General features: G+C 38.0%; 1 protein-coding gene across 1 annotated transcript; it reads right to left on the reverse strand.

The window, feature by feature from the left end:
* Window positions 1-7,665: 7,665 nt before the first annotated feature.
* LOC113331380 (pentatricopeptide repeat-containing protein At5g66520-like) lies at window positions 7,666-9,582 on the reverse strand. The gene is made up of 2 exons (XM_026578090.1): window positions 9,431-9,582; window positions 7,666-8,434 (listed from the first exon to the last, which is right to left on the reverse strand). The coding sequence occupies exons 1-2, from the start codon at window positions 9,580-9,582 to the stop codon at window positions 7,666-7,668; spliced, it is 921 nt and encodes a 306-aa protein (XP_026433875.1).
* Between the last annotated feature and the right edge of the window lie 8,503 nt (window positions 9,583-18,085).

Consider the following 18,085-nt stretch of genomic DNA (forward strand, 5'->3'; position numbering starts at 1 on the left):
ATTTCACCTCCCGGTTGGAACCTCGGCTTGTCCATTTATTTGTGGATGGTAGGGTGTTGCAATCCTATGCGACACATTGTACTTCCTTAACAAGTTTTGCAAGAACGTGTTTTTGAAGTGTGAACCTCCATCGCTAATTATAGCCCTTGGAATTCCAAACCTTGCAAATATATTCGCTTGTACAAAATCTGAAACAACTTTAAAATCATTAGTTGGGGTGGCCTTAGCTTCCACCCATTTCGAGACATAATCCACAACAATCAAGATATAATAATTCCCACTAGAATTGACAAAAGGGTCCATAAAATCAATCCCCATACATCAAAAACCTCAACAAATTGAATAATAGTTTATGGCATTTGATTTCGGGCACCTAGATTGTCTGTTCTTTGACACCTATCACATGTGATACAAAATGCATGTGCATCCTTAAACAAAGTTGGCCAAAAGAAACCACATTCTCGTACCTTGAGAGCGGTTCTCTTGCTCCCAAAGTGTCCTCCACAAGCATATGAGTGGCAAAAATGCAAGATAGAATTAAATTCTGACTCGGGAACGCACCTTCTTATTACTTGGTCACTACAATGTTTCCATAAGTATGGATCATCCCATATGTATTGGTTTCCTAACTTCTTAAGTTTGTCCCTCTCAGCACGAGACAAGTTCTTTGGGATTTGTTTAGAAACTAAGTAATTAACAATATCAGCGTACCATGGTTCTCCAAAGGCAATTGAGAATAGTTGCTCATCCGGGAAACTTTCACGCAATGGGATAGCCTCCTTTTCCACAGCAAGACGGCTCAAGTGATCCGCAACGGTGTTCTCAATTCCTTTCTTGTCTTTATTCTCTATATCAAATTCTTGCAAGAGCAAAATCCATCGTATGAGCCTCGGTTTCGCCTCTTTCTTCATTAGCAAGTACCTAAGTGTTGCATGATCAGAAAAGACAATAACTTTTGTACCAATTAGATAAGAGCGAAATTTTTCTAAAGCAAAAACAATGGCTAACAACTCTTTTTCAGTGGTTGTGTAGTTTTGTTGTGCTTCATTGAGTGTCCTAGAAGCATAATAAATAGCATGAGATATCTTCCCCACACGCTGCCCAAGCACCGCACCAATCACATAGTCACTTGCATCACACATGAGCTCAAATGGCTTGCTCCAATCCGATGGTTTAATGATAGGGGTTGAAATCAAAAGTTCTTTCAAACGATTGAATGATGCTACACACTTATCATCAAAGTTAAAAACCACATCTTTTTGCAATAAATTGCAAAGTGGTGATGCTATCTTGGAGAAGTCCTTGATGAATCTACGATAAAAACCTGCATGACCAAGAAAAGAGTGTATCTCCCTCACCGTAGTGGGAGGGTTTAGAGCACGAATAAGGTCTATCTTAGATTTATCGACTTACAAGCCTTTAGAAGATATTATATGGCCTAAAACTATGCCATGAGTTACCATGAAATGGCACTTCTCCTAATTCAGCACAAGATTTGTTTCAACACATCGTTCAAGGATTAATGATAAATTATGCAAGCAAAGGTCAAATGAATCACCAAAGACACTAAAGTCATCCATGAAGACTTCGATTATGTTTTCAACATATTATGAGAAAATAATTACCATACACCTTTGAAAGGTAGCTGGAGCATTGCACAAGCCAAAAGGCATCCTTCTATAAGCAAAAATACCCAAATGACAAGTGAAAGTGGTTTTCTCTTGATCCTCCGGCGCTATCACAATCTGATTGTAACCTAAATATCCATCAAGGAAGCAATAGTAAGAATGTCCAGCTAAACATTCAAGCATTTGATCAATAAAAGTTAATGGAAAGTGATCCTTCCTAGTGGTGGCATTCAATTTTCTATAATCAATACAAACCCTCCAACCGGTTTGCACACGAGTTGGGACCAGTTAATTTTTATCATTCTCCATCACCGTCACACCTGATTTCTTTGGTACTACTTGTATCGGGCTTACCCACTTGCTATCGGATATGGGGTAGATAACACCCACATCCAAAAGATTGAGTACCTATTTTTTCACAACTTCCATCATGGGAGGGTTCAAACGACGTTGCGCTTCCCTTGTAGGTTTTGCATCGTCTTCCAATCGGATATTGTGCATACAAACGACAGGGCTTATACCCTTGATATCGGCAATTGTCCATCCTATGGCCGTCTTGTACATCCTTAGCACCCTTAGAAGTTTTTTCTCCTGTAATTCATTAAGCTCATTAGAAACAATCACAGGTAATTCTTCGTTATCACCCAAGTACAAGTACTTTAAGTGACTTGGAAGAGGTTTCAATTCTAACTTTGGAGGTTTAACAATAGAAGACACAAACTTTTCATCATTGCAAGGTAAAGAAGCATATGAAATATTCTTTTTTGCTGATTTTTCCGGTAATGAGTCAAGAGAACCAATGGTTTCTTTAATCTCATCACCATACTCCAAACCATCATCAATGGGTGTAGTGAGCACGGTTTCCAAAGTATCAACACCATTCAACTCAAACATTTGTTGCGCCAATGTATCCATCACATCAATGGAGAAACAAGAGTGGACATCACTAGGATATCTCATCGTCTCGAAAATGCTAAAACGTATTATTTCTCCATCAAAATTCATAGTTAGTGTTCCCTTGTCAACATCGATAATGGTTTTCGCCGTTTTCATGAAGAGACGCCCAAGTAGCAATGGAATAGATAAGTCCGGTGAACCTTCATCCATTTCTAACACGCAAAAGTCAGCTGGAAATACTATTTGATTAACCTGCACAAGAACATCCTCAACAATACCCATTGGGTAAACATTAGAGCGATCGGATAATTGCAATACAATTCCATCCTTTTTAAGAGGACCAAGATCGAGTGAGTTATACATAGATACAAGCATAACATTAACGGATGCACCTAAGTCCAACATAGCTTTGTTAAATGTGGTGTTACCAATTGTGACTGGAATGTCAAAGCTACCGGAATCCTTGCATTTCAGTGGAAGTTTGTGTTGTAAGATTGACGAAGCATTCTCCCCCACACTTAGCACTTCATTACCTTTGAGCCTTTGCTTATTGGTACACAAGTCCTTCAACACCTTTGCATACTTTGGAACTTGATTGATTGCATCTATGAGTGGTATGTTCACATGGATCTTCTTGAGAACGTCTAAAATCTCTTTTTCTAGTTCCGCCTTCTTGGAATTTGCAAATCTATGAGGAAAAGGTATATGAGGAACATAAGTAGAAACCGGAGTTTTAGAGTTAGAAATAGGTACCTCAGAAGTTTGGGGAGAATCCTCATTTTTCTCCTCCAAAACAGGTTCCTTTGGTGTTTCCACCTTGCCCGAATCAGTAACTTCGGAATGCACAAGTTGTGTACCACTTCTCAACGTAATTGCATTGACACCCTCTTTTGGGTTGATAGGTTGAGAAGGGAGTTTCCCACCATTTTGTGCCTTTAACTGATTCAACTCAATATCCATAGAACCAACTTGAGTTTCCAACTCCTTAACCGTGCTCTCCGTTCTTTGCATAAAAGATTTCAGCAACTCTTCCATACTTGGCCCCTGATTTTGAGGTTGTTGTTGTTGTTGTTGTTGCTGAAATTGTTGTTGTTGTGGTTGAAATCCGCTCGGACGGTAGAAAGTAGGTTGTTGAACCGCTCCTTGCTTGTTGGTATAGCTAAAATTGGGGTGACCTCTCCATCCCGAATTGTAAGTGTTGGAGTAGGGATCATACCGTCTTTGTTGATTTGGAAAGACAGCATTAGATTGTTCATTGGGGTCTTCATACCCTTGAAGAGACTTTGGTATCACCGCGGCTGCAACTTGTTGCATCATTGCTGTCATGTTACCCATTTGTTGACGAAGTTCTTCGACCTCGCTCACTTTATTTACTCTCCTAAGAAGCACATCTGAACCACGACTTGAAAATTGTTGCGATTTCGTTGCTATGTTCTCAATCAACTCTCTAGCTTGTGCCACCATTTTGTTCACTAGTGCATCACCACCTGCAGCGTCAAGAAGATTCATATCACTTGTTTGAAGTCCTTCATAGAAGTATTGGATTATCATTGCATCACTAAATTGGTGGTGAGGACAGCTTGCCACCAATCTCTTGTATCGTTCCCAACATTCATATAAAGATTATCCCACATTTTGCTTCATCCCGCAAATCTCCTTGCGAATTTGAGTAGTCTTTGATGTTGAAAAATATCTCTCTAAAAAGAGTTTCTTCAACCCATTCCATGTTGTGACACTTCCGGAGGGCAAGTAATACAACCAATCCTTAGCACTATCCGCCAAAGAGAATTGGAAAACTTTCAACATTGCACTATCCGCATCAGTATCCGCTGGAAGCATGGACGTGACAATGGTGTGGAAGTCCATAAGATGCTTGTTTGGGTCTTCATTCACCATGCCATGGAACTTTGGTAATTCTCTAAGCAACCCCGGCTTGATCTCGAAAGTAGAGTTTGTTTGAATACACCATTGTTGTGTATCCAACTTGTGAGAAGCCAAGTCCTTGAGTGTACGATTTGCATCACCCATTGCTTCTTCTTCTTCAACTAGTGGTTCTTCTACGAATGGAACCTCTTGTTCTTCTTCTAGTTGTAACTCTTCTTCCACTTCTAACTCTTGTTCTTCCGTCGTGTCTTGACTTGGTTGGAGTATTGTGCCTCTTCGAGTAGCTATCCCGCACCTTGGATAGTTCCAATCTTTAGAAAGCCAGGGAATAGGTACCTGAAAAACAATTCTCACAAACAAGTAAGAAAAACGAAACAAGAAACAAGAAACAAAAAGCAAATATGAAATAAGAAATGATGATAAGAAACTAAAAACTTAATAACTAGTCGTATGCCTCCTCGGCAGCGGCGCCAAAATTTGATCGCTGTCGTATGCGTCAAAAATAATTTCACTTTCCTAAAGTATATGATAAGAAAGAGTTCGTTTCCACAGAGAGGCAAATGTAGTTATTATGTATTCAATTTCCTAAAGTAACCAATTAGGGGGATTTCTGATTTTTATGTAAACAATAAAAGTAAATCAAAAGCAAAGTAATTGGAGAAATAATCAATGAGAGAAAGATATTGGTTAAGGAATTCATCTTCTATCTTAAACATGTGCTTGCATACATGATTAGAATTACAATTTAATCTCTTCATCATCAAAAGCTTAGAGTATCAAGAGAGCAAGATATTCCAATAATTTCCAAAGTTCATCAACACACACATTAGAGTTGTGTATGTGAATTCTACCTAAAGAATAACCTAACGCCTTGCGCTAATTAAGTTCAATTCCTATGAGCTTTAAGTTTTGGAAATAGGCTAATCAATGCAATTGTCATACATTGCGCATGACAATTCGGACAAAGGTCGAACTCTACATATGATTACAAGAGTGTATCACTACAAACCGTAATCATATCATTCTCTCGTATTCGGGGTTATCGCTTGATAAAAAACCCTAAAATAGCTATGGACAAGGATGCAAGTTCAATTAATTGTCCACTTAACTAACCAAACATCTAAGTCTTATCACAATACATCAATCATGTGATTATTAAAACAATAGAGATTTGAACGATAATCAAGAGAGAAAACTAATGCATTAATCAAGCACAAGTTGTAGAAATAGGACTACATCCTGAACCAATAATATAAGATTTAGCTACTCATAGTTATGGAATTCATCATAATCAATAATCCAATAAAGAAGATGAAAAATAAATACGAAAGCAAACCCTAGTTGTGTAAACAAAAGCGACTTCCGGAAGTTGGCCGGAAAAGTGTCTCAGGTGACCGGCAATGTCCGCCCGGTCAACTCGATGAAAGTCAGACGGGTCAACTCGATGAAAGTCAGACCGAGTCAGAGGTTGAGTCAAACAACTCAGATGAGTCAGATTCTAACTGGTCTGACTTGTCAGGCCATAGTCTTGCACAAGCCAGAACTGTGTGTTACACAATGATGGTGCATCACACAGCTCAGTCCAGCCATGATGGCCCTGCACTCATCTCTGCTGCTCCATTGCATAATAACCATACCCTCGGTGTCTTCAAATCTGCTCTTAACCTTGCAGCTTCATAACTTCTCTTCCTGCGCTTTCTTGTTCTCAACAGCCTCATCCAAACACCACCATTACAACGTCATTTTTATTGAACTGCACCTGCCTGCAACTCCGTCTTAGTCCACCAGTTCAATCTCTACATCATTTCTGCAGCTTCAATCCTGCAACACCGAGTTCATACATCATCCACTGTGTCATGTATTCATCTCTATTTACTTCCATCTCAGCTTCTTTTGCTCACAAACCATCCAAGCCATCTTCTGATATTTGTAACTTGAAATTGTTGCTTCAGTTCAACCTAATTAAGTCACAGCTCCATCTCTGTATCAATTTCATCCCGAGTTATTATCACCACCAACTGCCAAATACCCATCTGCTTAATCATCTTCTTTATCTCTGAATAGATTTCTCATTCTCCAACTGCAACTTTGACTGAAACTCACAGGGGGTTAGTCCTCGAGTGATTTCGGGGGAGTTGAGTGTATTTTAAATCTCAGGAATTTTGAGAGAGTTTGAGAGAGTGTAGGGAGTTTGAGAGATTTTGGTGTTTTTGAGTTCAGGGAGTTTGGCGGAGTGTAGGGAGTTTGAGAGAGTTTATTAGAGGAAGTTTGGGGGAGTTTGAGAGAGTATTTAGAGGAGAGTGGTTGAAGAAATAGTGATGATGTTGTTGAGAACTTGAGATTATCAGTCTAACAGAGAGAGAGAAGGGGTTCTCTTACAGTGCATTGATTAAAAAGAGCTTTCACTTACACCCCTGTTACACTGAGCTTGCTGGCCGATGCCATCATGGTCCATCGATTTACTCACTCGTCACCAGTGTCAGTCTATAGGAGGAACAATCAATTATCAAAGTGGTAACTGTTCTGGAAAATTAGAGTTACATACTGCTTTCTTGAATTATTGATGCAAACTGTTCTGGAATGATTCCATTTTTCAATTATTTTGTTCTGTCTGGACTGCGAAGTCAAATGGCGTCTGGAATTTTGGATGTGTCAAGATGGAAAGGGCTGGTAACTCACAATCAATCTCGTTGGGGAAAGCTTCACAATCCATCAATGTAGCAGTTACTGAAGTTGTTGCATTATCAATTGCCAACAAAATAAACTCAACCCGTCATTTGTCTTCACATCAGGATCATGATGATACTAGAATCTGCCTGCCAAAATTAGTGATGAGATCCAAAATATGGTTTCTGAAACAATTGTCAGCCCAACACTCGAAAGTCGAACCCCTATAGTGATTCTAGTAAGTGGTACAATTTAGAGTCCAAATATAATTTTCGCTTCATGATTTTCATCTTTGGGAATGTGAAATGTACGAGGAAACCAATCCCACGAAAAATGTAGTATTCTTCCGCTTCCTTTATTGACTCATCAATTTGTAAGATAATTTGTAATGCAGGTGGGTATGATTTATCCCCAACGACAAATTCATAAGAAACATACCATTAACATCAATCAAAATACAACCTGGACTTTTCCTTGAACCGGTTTCCTTCATTTCTCTATTCACCATAACAACATCATCCCATCTCTTCGCTGCTAACTCTCCCGCTTCGACATTCTTATGAACTCTACATGCGTTTAAAAGTGCACCTCATATAGCTTTCAGTGGCATATTGTTCACGAAATCAACCTCTTGTGCAATCAATCCTGCCCGGCCTAGAAAATCGACCACACAACCGAAGTGTTCAACTGTGGGTTCAATCCCGAACTCGGATTTCATTCTCTTGAAATACATTAACCCTTCCTTGACCAATCCTGCATGAGTGCAACCAGATAAGAGGCCGACAAATGTGATTGCATTAGGCTTAACACGCGATTCCACCATGTTTTCGAACAATTCAACAGATCTCTCTCCAAAACCATGCATTGTTATGCCAGAAATCATTGTTGTCCGTTCTCCCACAAGCTTCTCCTTAACCCCTTTAAAGAAAAATACCCCATCTTCGACGCTCCCACACTTAAAATACATACCAATCAGTGCAGTATTTATCCGACTGTCAAATCGATTTCCATTCTTATTCCTAATGTAAGAATGAATCCATTTACTAGTATCTAAACTTCCCAAATCAGCAGAGGCAGAAATGACACCCATAACAGTAGAATCATTAGGCTCCAACCCCTGAATCTGTAACTCACGAAATAATTCCAATGCTTCTTTAAACCGTCCCTTTCTATCATAACCAGTAATCATCACACTAAATGAAACAACACCCTTCTCAGGCATTTCCTTGGACAACTCACATGCAGTTCCCGTTGACCCGTGATTAGCATAATAAGAAAACAATGTAGTCCAAGTAGCAAAATCTCTTTCGAGAATTTCATCAAACAGTTTACGAGCAAAACTAAATTTATCATTCGACCTGTGAAAATGGATTAATGAACTCTGAACAAATATATCAATATCAAACCCATGCTTAACAGCTTGACAATGGGTTTCTTCGCCTTTACTAATGACACCAAGAACCGAACAAGCTTTGAGTAGGAAAAGGAACGTGTATTTATCAAGTGAGGGTCATCCGTTTCTGTGCATTTGGTTATACATAATGAATGAATCTTTTGGATTACAACTTGAATAATAAGCTCGTATCATAGTGTTGTAAATGATTTTGATCGAAAATTAAGCGTGCGTAATGGAGAGTAGACGGGTTAGAAATAATGAGTTTTCGAAGGTAAATTTCTTGGCTTTGGAATCCAGTGATCTATAATGTGACATATCCTCTTCTTTCTCCTATGGTTTCCTACGCACCAAACTCCTTCCCAAATCTCTACTCTTTTGAGAGATTTGTTGTGAGACCAAAATACACTAAAAACTCCTTCGAACTCCCCAAAGAAACCAACTCCCTAGTATTGTAGGGTTTTATGACTAACAGGGAGTTCAAGAGCTTTTTTTAAACTACCCAACGACTAACATGTGTTTTCTAGGGAGTTTAGGAGACTCCTCTAAACTCCCCCACGACTAACGGGGATTTGAAGAGACTCCCTCAAACTCCCCCACGACTAACAGGAGAAAATCTAAATATATTAAAATCTCTCGAACTATCCGACGACTAACCCCCTGTCAAATCCAAAATAACCCATCAACAGCTTCTTGTTCACCACCAGTACTCTCTCCTTCACCAATTTCAGTTCCACCTGTGACCTAACATTCATCTAGGTTCCACCTTCATTGCAGCTGTATCTTCATACTTGAGAACCCTAATTTCTCTTCCATTCAATCATCACAAACCCATAAATTTACACAACATCATCATCTTGACAAACCCTAACTTCAATTTCTGCTAAAACCCAAATTTCTTCATTAATTTTCATCCACAGTAGCAGACTTGACTTTCTCAGATCTTCTTTCTCACAGAAACCTTTTCAATTTCTCCTCCATAATCACCAGATTTACATCATCATCTGTTTCTCGAACTGAAGCTTCTTCTACAAATCCGAACAACACAGATCGATCTGTTAATTCATCATAACTCTCCATTCCCTCTCTCAAATCAACAACCACAGTCTCCATTTCTTTCTCTCTCGTTTCTGAGTAGTGGTGCCGCCATTCTCTCTCTCGGTTTCAGATAAACTCAAATGATAAGAGAGAAGATAAAACTTCTCTACTCTAAGGGTTGTGTAGTGATGAAAATTGATACAACCACCCCAGTTACGATAAGTGCCACCAAAGTGATATCTGGCTCCCTTGCTTCTCTAGACTAAGTTGTAATGGTTGGCTTGGCCCGGTTCGGCTCCGTTCTCAATGGCAGTTGCACATGAGAATCGACGCTTTTGCTCCTTTTCTAATTCTTCCACCAACAGCAACCTCCTCTTACTTCTCAAACTCACTTTATTTCATCAATTTCTATTCATCACTAAAGCAGTCGTGCTTTTCAGACAAAAATCGCATCACTAAAGCCGACATACTTTTCAGACAGAGATGAAAAAATAAAAGCAAACAATGAGAAATAATCCGCCTCCAACAACACCTTTTTGCCTTGTTTCTTCATCTTTTATTCCAAATGACTCCAAAGTACCTAAATACTCAAAAACAAACATAAGATACATAATTTACAAGAAAACGTAGCAAAGAAAGCATAACTAGTAGATAAATATTAAGGTTTTTTAGACACCTATCAAATACTAATTCATGAACGACTTTACTTTTGACCGCAAAATGGGACCTTCAAGTTCACGGATGCAAACAATACATATCCCATAAAAATATTGCAATATATCAAACCATTAAAATACTGCAATAACATCATCCTCCAAATATTTTTAGAATTTAATACCAATAAACCTAAAAAAATAACATAAGAAGATGAAAACAAGAATAGCTATGTGTAGTCACAATCATCGCTATTCAAAGCACTAGTTATTCTTCCAACTAATCCAAAAATAAGACATCCTAGGCGACAATGTCTTTGAGAAATTCAGCATCATTCCCGAACTCCTTGTTGTCAACAGCCATTGGAACATACGGTTCGCAAAGATAGGAGTTTATATCAACGAACTGTCTTGACTGATTATGTTGTACCAGGGCTCTCTGAATTTCTAAGGACTTTGACACAAAAGCCTTTACGAGTCTCCTTTCTTACTTCCTTCAACTCATCAAGAACATCGGAAAACTTCTGAGAGTTAGAAGGTACATCCCTTGGTTTTCTTGTCCTCTTTTTTTTCAAGGACCTAGAACCAGGAGATTTCTCTTTTTCCTTGATTGATGGATTAACAATCATATTGACATCTTTTCTCTCCATAGACACAATGATTAGAGAACAGTTATACCAACTGATTTTTGTGGATGAAATTCACAATTTCGTAAGGAGTCTCGAGATATAAAGGATATCAAGGAGGAAAAAGGAATGTAGGGTTCGAAGCCTATAAACAGGTTTGTGGTCGTTCAACTCCAAACCCTATGAAGAGTAGAATTGTCGATATTAACCCTTTCTTTGATAGACAGAAAACAACAAACCTAAGAAAACACTTCTTTCCTAAATCATGTACGTTCATGATCTTGTCTCTTTTGAAAAGGCACATGAGACAAGATTTCCCAAACAACACAATTAGTTTGTGCTATGGTGAACCACAATTTGTCCACCATTTTCCTCAAGAGAGGAATCTTCAGACTTCCGTTTATCAAAACGATTCGACCATACTTTCTTTTCAAATGGTCTTACTCTATCCCTGAAAACCAAATTCTTAGACGAAGATAAGATCCTACATACCTCAACGGTCTTCTGAGCAAGTTTCAGCTTTCTTGATAATCGATCTGCTCTTCGTTGGAGTTTGTTGGCGTTCCTTGTTTGGTGCTTGTATTTGTAACACCTTGATAGTTCGTGTCCCTTCATCGAACAAAACGAGCATGTCGAACTTGGATAGTATTCAAGAATCTGAGATGTGCAAGCAGCTAGACATACAGTAGATCCTGAAACATTACTGACATGGTTTCCAGTTAGAGAATCTTCCAGCCTGATTGGGTTTCCTTCTTCTCCGAACCCATTGAGGTTGATATATATATTGCTACAAGTATCAAAATCGATGTTTTCACCAAGGACCCCTACACTTGATTTCCTATCTTCATCGGAATCATAGGTTTCAGACATTTCATCAAGTGTTACGGCTAGACCTTTGTTCCCAGTGTATTTTCTATGATTTGGGCATTTGTTAGCAAAATGGCCAAAACCTTTACACTTAAAGCACTGAGGCATGTCCTCGTCATCAGCCTCGTCAGCATCCCTGTTTTTAGAAGGTATGCGACCGTGAGGTTTGTCTCTCGAAAACCGTTTACTTCTCTTCAATAGAAGATCCCTAAACTATCTTGTGACCAAGGAGACCGACTTGTCACGGTCTTCATCTGAAAAATCATTCTCGGACTGATCATCCTCAGAGACATGAACACTTTTACCTTTGGAAAGTAATTTAGTGCTCTTATGTGCTTTAAAGGCAACATCCTTATCGACTTTGGATGTATGCTCATGATCAAAGATCTTTAGCTTCCCAACCAAGGTGTTTCTGGAAATATTATTGAGGTTATTTCCTTCAACGATGGCATGCTTCTTAGACTCGTATCTAGATGGCAGCAATCTGAGAATTTTCATCACAATGTCCTTTTCAGGAATAGTCTTACCCAATGCAAAAGATGCATTAATAATTTCAGACACTTTGTGATTGACCTCATCAAATGTTTCTTCATCTGCCATTCGAAGGTTCTCCCAATCGGAATTAAGGTTTTGAAGCCTAGATTCCTGGTGTTTCCTTCAAATACGGTTTCTAAGATATCCAAAACATCTTTACACCTAGTGCAATTAGACACATGGTGTTGAAGACTTGGGGCAATGGCATATATGATAGCATTTAACCCTTCAGAATTCTGCTTTGCAGCAAGAATCTCGGAAGCATTATATTCACCAATATTCTTGGGAACAGTTCCGTTTCCAGCTGCAACAACGGGCGCATCATAACCATTCACCACATATACCCATAATTGAAAATCACGCGATTGAAGAAAAGCTCGCATAACAATTTTCCACCACAAGTAATTGGAGCCATCGAAGACTGGTGGTACGTTAATAGAGATAGCACCTCTGTCCATAGAGTCAGATCGCTACAAACACATACTTATTAGGTCTTAAACGTGTTTGCATGCTCTGATACCAATTGAAAAAGAGGGGGTCTAACAACACCACCCAATATTTCGCTTAGCAATCTGTATGGACTAACTCCGAAATACTTTGCTAGATAATCAACTAGACAGTCATACTCAATCTAGATAAAATTATCTCAAGGAGTTAATCTCTCTCTCTTGATTTGATTTTTACTCAAGCTAAAAACAATAGCGAGTCTTTAACAAATACAAGGAATACTTGGACGGTACCAAAGACCAATGTCCAAGGATCAATCAATATCAATAAACAACCAAAGGTTGGATTTCCAAGCTAACTTCGAACTGGACTATCGTTGAACCCATATCAATCTCCCACTGCTACAAGGTACAGTTGTACTCCTACACCTCTGATCCCAGCAGGATACTACGCACTTGATTCCCTTAGATGATCTCATCCACAACCAAGAGTTGTTGTAACCCAAAATCACAGACTTGATAATAAACAGATCTTTATCACACAGAAAAGTCTATCAAAGGATAAATCTGTCTCTCACAGATAAACCCTAGGTTTTGTTCCGTCTTAAGATATAAAATCAAGGTGAACATGAACCAATTGATTATCCGGTATTATATTCCCGAAGAACAGCCTAGATTAATCAATCACCTCTCTACAATCCTTCCTGACTACACAAGCGGATTGTCGAGGAATCACAAACAGTGAGACGAAGATGTTTGTGACTTCTTTATCTTGCCTATCGGATAACTTTCACGATCTGAATCCAATCAATCGATTGTACTCATACGATAGAAGATGCAAGATCAGATCACACAATTACGATAAAGTAGTATCGTCCTGGCTTCACAATCCCAATAAAGTCTTTAAGTCGTTAACCTGATTTTAAAGAAAAAAATCAAAGGTTAATGGAGATAGACTCTAGCGAGCGCACTAGTAGCACACATACGTGTGGGGGTTAGGTTTGCTCAATGCTAGATGTCTCATTTATATAGCCTTCAAATCAGGGTTTTGCCTTAGGTACAAAGCAATCCTTATTCACCTTTAGATGAAAACCTGATTTAGATTCAACCTAATATTTCTCAACCGTTAGATCGAAAACTTAGCTTGTCACACACAGTTGGGTAAACGTTTACTGGGTTCGTGAAAACCATGCCCAAATGTGTACGTTCATGTTGGTTCAATATAGTAATCCAAAAGGTCAACCATATGAGCATTTCATATTAACCTTGTTCTTCTTCACCATAACTATTTCAATTGACTCAAATTAACTAGTTAGAGAGTTTTTCAATTGATATGAGATCTTATGTAACTACACTAGACACAATTGAAACAAAGATGATTCGATTCGATTGAATCGGCTCATGAACATTATAGCCACGGTTTGCATAAAGCATTCCTTAGTAATTTAATGTTTCTTGTTCATAGCATATCTATAGATCATAACCTCTTAAGTTCACAAAAAGTTCGCGGACTTAAGTTAATCGGTTGAGTTTTCCAAACTCAGCATAAATTCTTGGTTCGAGAACTTCCGCTAGTTTGCGGATTGGGTTCGAGGACTAAGCACACAAATGAGTTTTGGAAAATCCAGCAGAAATTCTCGGTCGAGAACTTCCGACAGTTCGCTGACTGAGTCTGCGAACTGGGTTCGCGGACTTGGCAAGCCAATTCCACAATCCTCCCGATTTCTCTTGATCAACAAAGTTCGAAAACTTCGGTTCAAGGAATACATGGTTACGTAATCTAAACTCTCATTTCAATCATTGAGACATTCTCAGAGGACGCTATGTAGCCGTTATTCACAGACCGATTCACGTCAGAGCAATTCTCAAAGTGATTAAAACTTTCATGACTTTCGTCACTAGGTGAATATAAACCTGATCAAAGCGAAACGCTTTACCAACATACGATTTCGAGATAAAAGATAAGCAATGAATGCTCAGCTCGAAATGTCAAGTGTGTATTATCTAGTCTATATAGCATACGACTTTTGTCTCATAAGAAGTAGGAGATAGAATAGATAGACTTTTGAGTGATAAATAAGTTCAAGTCTCCACATACCTTTTTGTTGATGAATCGCCATGAAGTCCTTGAGCTTAACTACACTTTTCCTATCTTAATCCGAGACTTAGCTATGTAGGCTAGAAATCAAGACTCATAGTTTTGATCACTAACATTGACAAAGATGCTTGAGATAACAACGCATGCGAGGTTGACCGAGCTATGCTCTAACACACATAATTATTAATAACATAAATATTCACCATAATTTTAGTTGTTATTGCTTCAGGATCTCGGCATCCGATGACAGCGTCTGCTTAGAAGGCATAATATAACTGCATTTCTTCATATATTAGCCTATATATTTCCTTGATGTTTTTCATGGTTCTTTGACGAGCATCTCCAAAGTTTAATTTGCAACAGTGTCACACACGACGGCAGAAGGTTTCAGTTGGTAACAAACCACGCACAACTTATCGAGGCGAGATTAGGGTCACCAAGTTTTTATGATAACTAAATCTTTTAAAGAATCCGAGGCAGGCATATGAGTTGAATGGAAGATTTTAATAGATTTTTTAAAAAGACCTTTGCAATATATATGGAAGGGAAAAATGGTTTTCCTGCGATTCAGAAGTTAGACATGCTTTTAAAAGATCCAACAAAGTGATTGGCCTCGACATGTGTGACATTCACTGTAGTTTTTATAACTCGAGAAAAGAAAACGCATCCCTGCTATTGATAAGTCTGAGCCATTCATTTATGTCATCAATACAGATTAATAAAAATAAAACTTTTCGTCGGGTCATCAATCATTGTCATTGCTATTGACAAATTCTATGATAAGTCATTATTTTTTGACACTATTGTTTTGAAAAATAATGTTATTGCATTTTAAAAATTACATACATATACTATTTTTTTATTAAAAATTTTAAAGCATTTTATACATCAAACGTCTAAGTCGTAAAATCACATGGGAATAAAGTGTTTCATACATCAAACATGTAAGATGTACAATCACATCGGGAATACATTAAACAACCTCTACTCTTGGTTCTCAACCTGGATATCAACGACAAAAATCCATATCCGTATTTAAATCTACATTACTATTCAAATAAGGATTTTCATCTTGACTTAATCCAGGAATTGAAAATTCAGGACAAATAACTGCCTCAAGCATAAACGGGTGATGCCCATATAACTTTTATCATCCAAGACGGAAGTAGCTTGATGCTTATGGCCACACTCCGAAAAGAACTGGATAATTTCATCATACCAAATGTATCGTGCAGAGAAGCTTCATCTTGGGATTGCTCAGAACTGAAGGACTCGTAAATGGTACTCTAGGATGGGAATGGCCATACGTAAAACAGTCATATAATAGTTTGTCTAGCGCATCACTTTTCGAAATATAGTTGCGCCATGTTTTTTTACTGACTCTATAACGTTGAGTGTTGGTATATATAAGCAACAATAACTAAAATGAATACTAAAAAATATAATAAAACTTTAGAAATACTAACCTTAGTGTCATGGATATTATTCCAATCCTGGTGATGTTGGTACTTTGGAAGATTACATATTTCACGTATCCCCTCCGAGTTAACATAAGGAAATGCCCAGTGTGCCGAAGGAAATTTTGATGTCGGCTACCATTAAGTATACACAAAGGTTTCTGCAAACTGAGTAGGAGGAGGTACGTTTGGAGTTTGGAATACATGGGACCTTCATGAATGACCAAGTCCAACCTCTTCATGCTTGTATACACTAATCAAATCTGGCAGCAAAGGTCCCATGTTATTGTTTCTCCAAAATCGAGCGTACTCTGACTCATTTGCCATTTCATAATTTTGTCCTTCCTCAATATCCTTTGTTTTAGTTTTAGTAAAATCAGGAGGGTTACAAGAAATTGTAATCATACCCATCACATGCCTCAAACATCTCTCTCCCAAGATAAAGTGCTTCCTTTTTCTTCTCGACTACTCCTGGAAAATATAATCTCTTTAGACTAACCTCTCTTGCTATAACAACATTATCATCATCAAAGTACACATTGTGAACGCATGGTTTCCAAACAACAGAACCAGCTAACACTCTCAAATCCATCTGTCTTTTAGTATTTTCTGCGGAATGTTTCTCATCATATGTTAGTTGCTCGCTTTGAAAGTATTTATTGCAAGGTACACACTACCACTACATATGGTCCCTTCTTCAACAATGGTTGATAATTACGAAAGTAAATATAATACCAATACTCTAATATTGTCCATATCGCTTTCATATTAGGGTCACCTACACTACTAACATTGTCCAAGTTGTGTAACAATATCCTATAAATAAGAGATACCCAATCACATCTGGTTAGCTTTTCCAAGCTATCGGAACCTCACAAATTAAGCAACCATGTTGTTAGAGCATTGTTAGGTCGAACTCGCAAGCATTGTTATCTCAAGCTTGTTTGTCAAGTTTAGTTGATCAAAACTACAATATTGATTTCTAGTCTACTTATATCTATGTCTCAGATTAGGATATAATGTGTAGTTAAGCTTTATACTTCACGACGTTTACTAATTGAAGACGAAGATCTACTGAGGAGAGCTTGGGGCAACTTCATAACAAAAGGTATGTGGGGACTAAAACTTATCTATCACTCAGAAGTATATTTTATTCTATCTAATGAGACTAAGTCGTATAGCTATATAGACTTTTACATTATACACATTTGGTATTTCGAGCTGAGTTTATCTCGCTTATCTATTTATTGAAATATGTGTTGGAAGCTTTTTTATTTAACTATGTTCATCATTTTCTTGACGAGTTTAGTTGGAAACAATTTATTTGTTGGAAACTAAATATTAAGTCAAAAGATGATCATGTGCAAATTGCCTTGAAACATCTTACATGATTTGTGTGAGACAATCATTTGATGTCGACTTGTAAAGTTTCTTATTGATCATTCGGTCACTTGAAAATTACTTGAAGCTAATAGTTTGTGTGAGAAAACTATTGTCGTCTTCTAAGGATATTTGAATGATTGAAATGTAAGTTTAGAACAATTAACCATGTCTGGATACAAAACGGTATGCATACCTAGAATGCGAATTATATTGATATGATTTAGGACTGGGAACCTTGTTTCCGTACCTAATATGTGAACGGTTTTATCTGTAAAGGTCCGGGAACCTAGTATGCGAACGGTTCTACCTGAGTTGGGTCCGGGACGGCTGGTCGCGTACCTAGTATGCGAACGGTTGGACAAGGACAAGGTTTGGAGTTGTTGTTTGCGTACCTGGTTAGCAAACACAATGGTTTAAGTTCTAAAATCAGTTTACTATGATTCTCATACTCATGAACTAAAACCTTTATGAATTAAGGAATGCAATCTTTGCAAATCGTGGCTTAATGTTCATG

Source organism: Papaver somniferum, unplaced genomic scaffold (genome assembly GCF_003573695.1).
Source record: "Papaver somniferum cultivar HN1 unplaced genomic scaffold, ASM357369v1 unplaced-scaffold_125, whole genome shotgun sequence".
In the NCBI taxonomy this organism is placed as follows: Eukaryota; Viridiplantae; Streptophyta; class Magnoliopsida; order Ranunculales; family Papaveraceae; genus Papaver; species Papaver somniferum.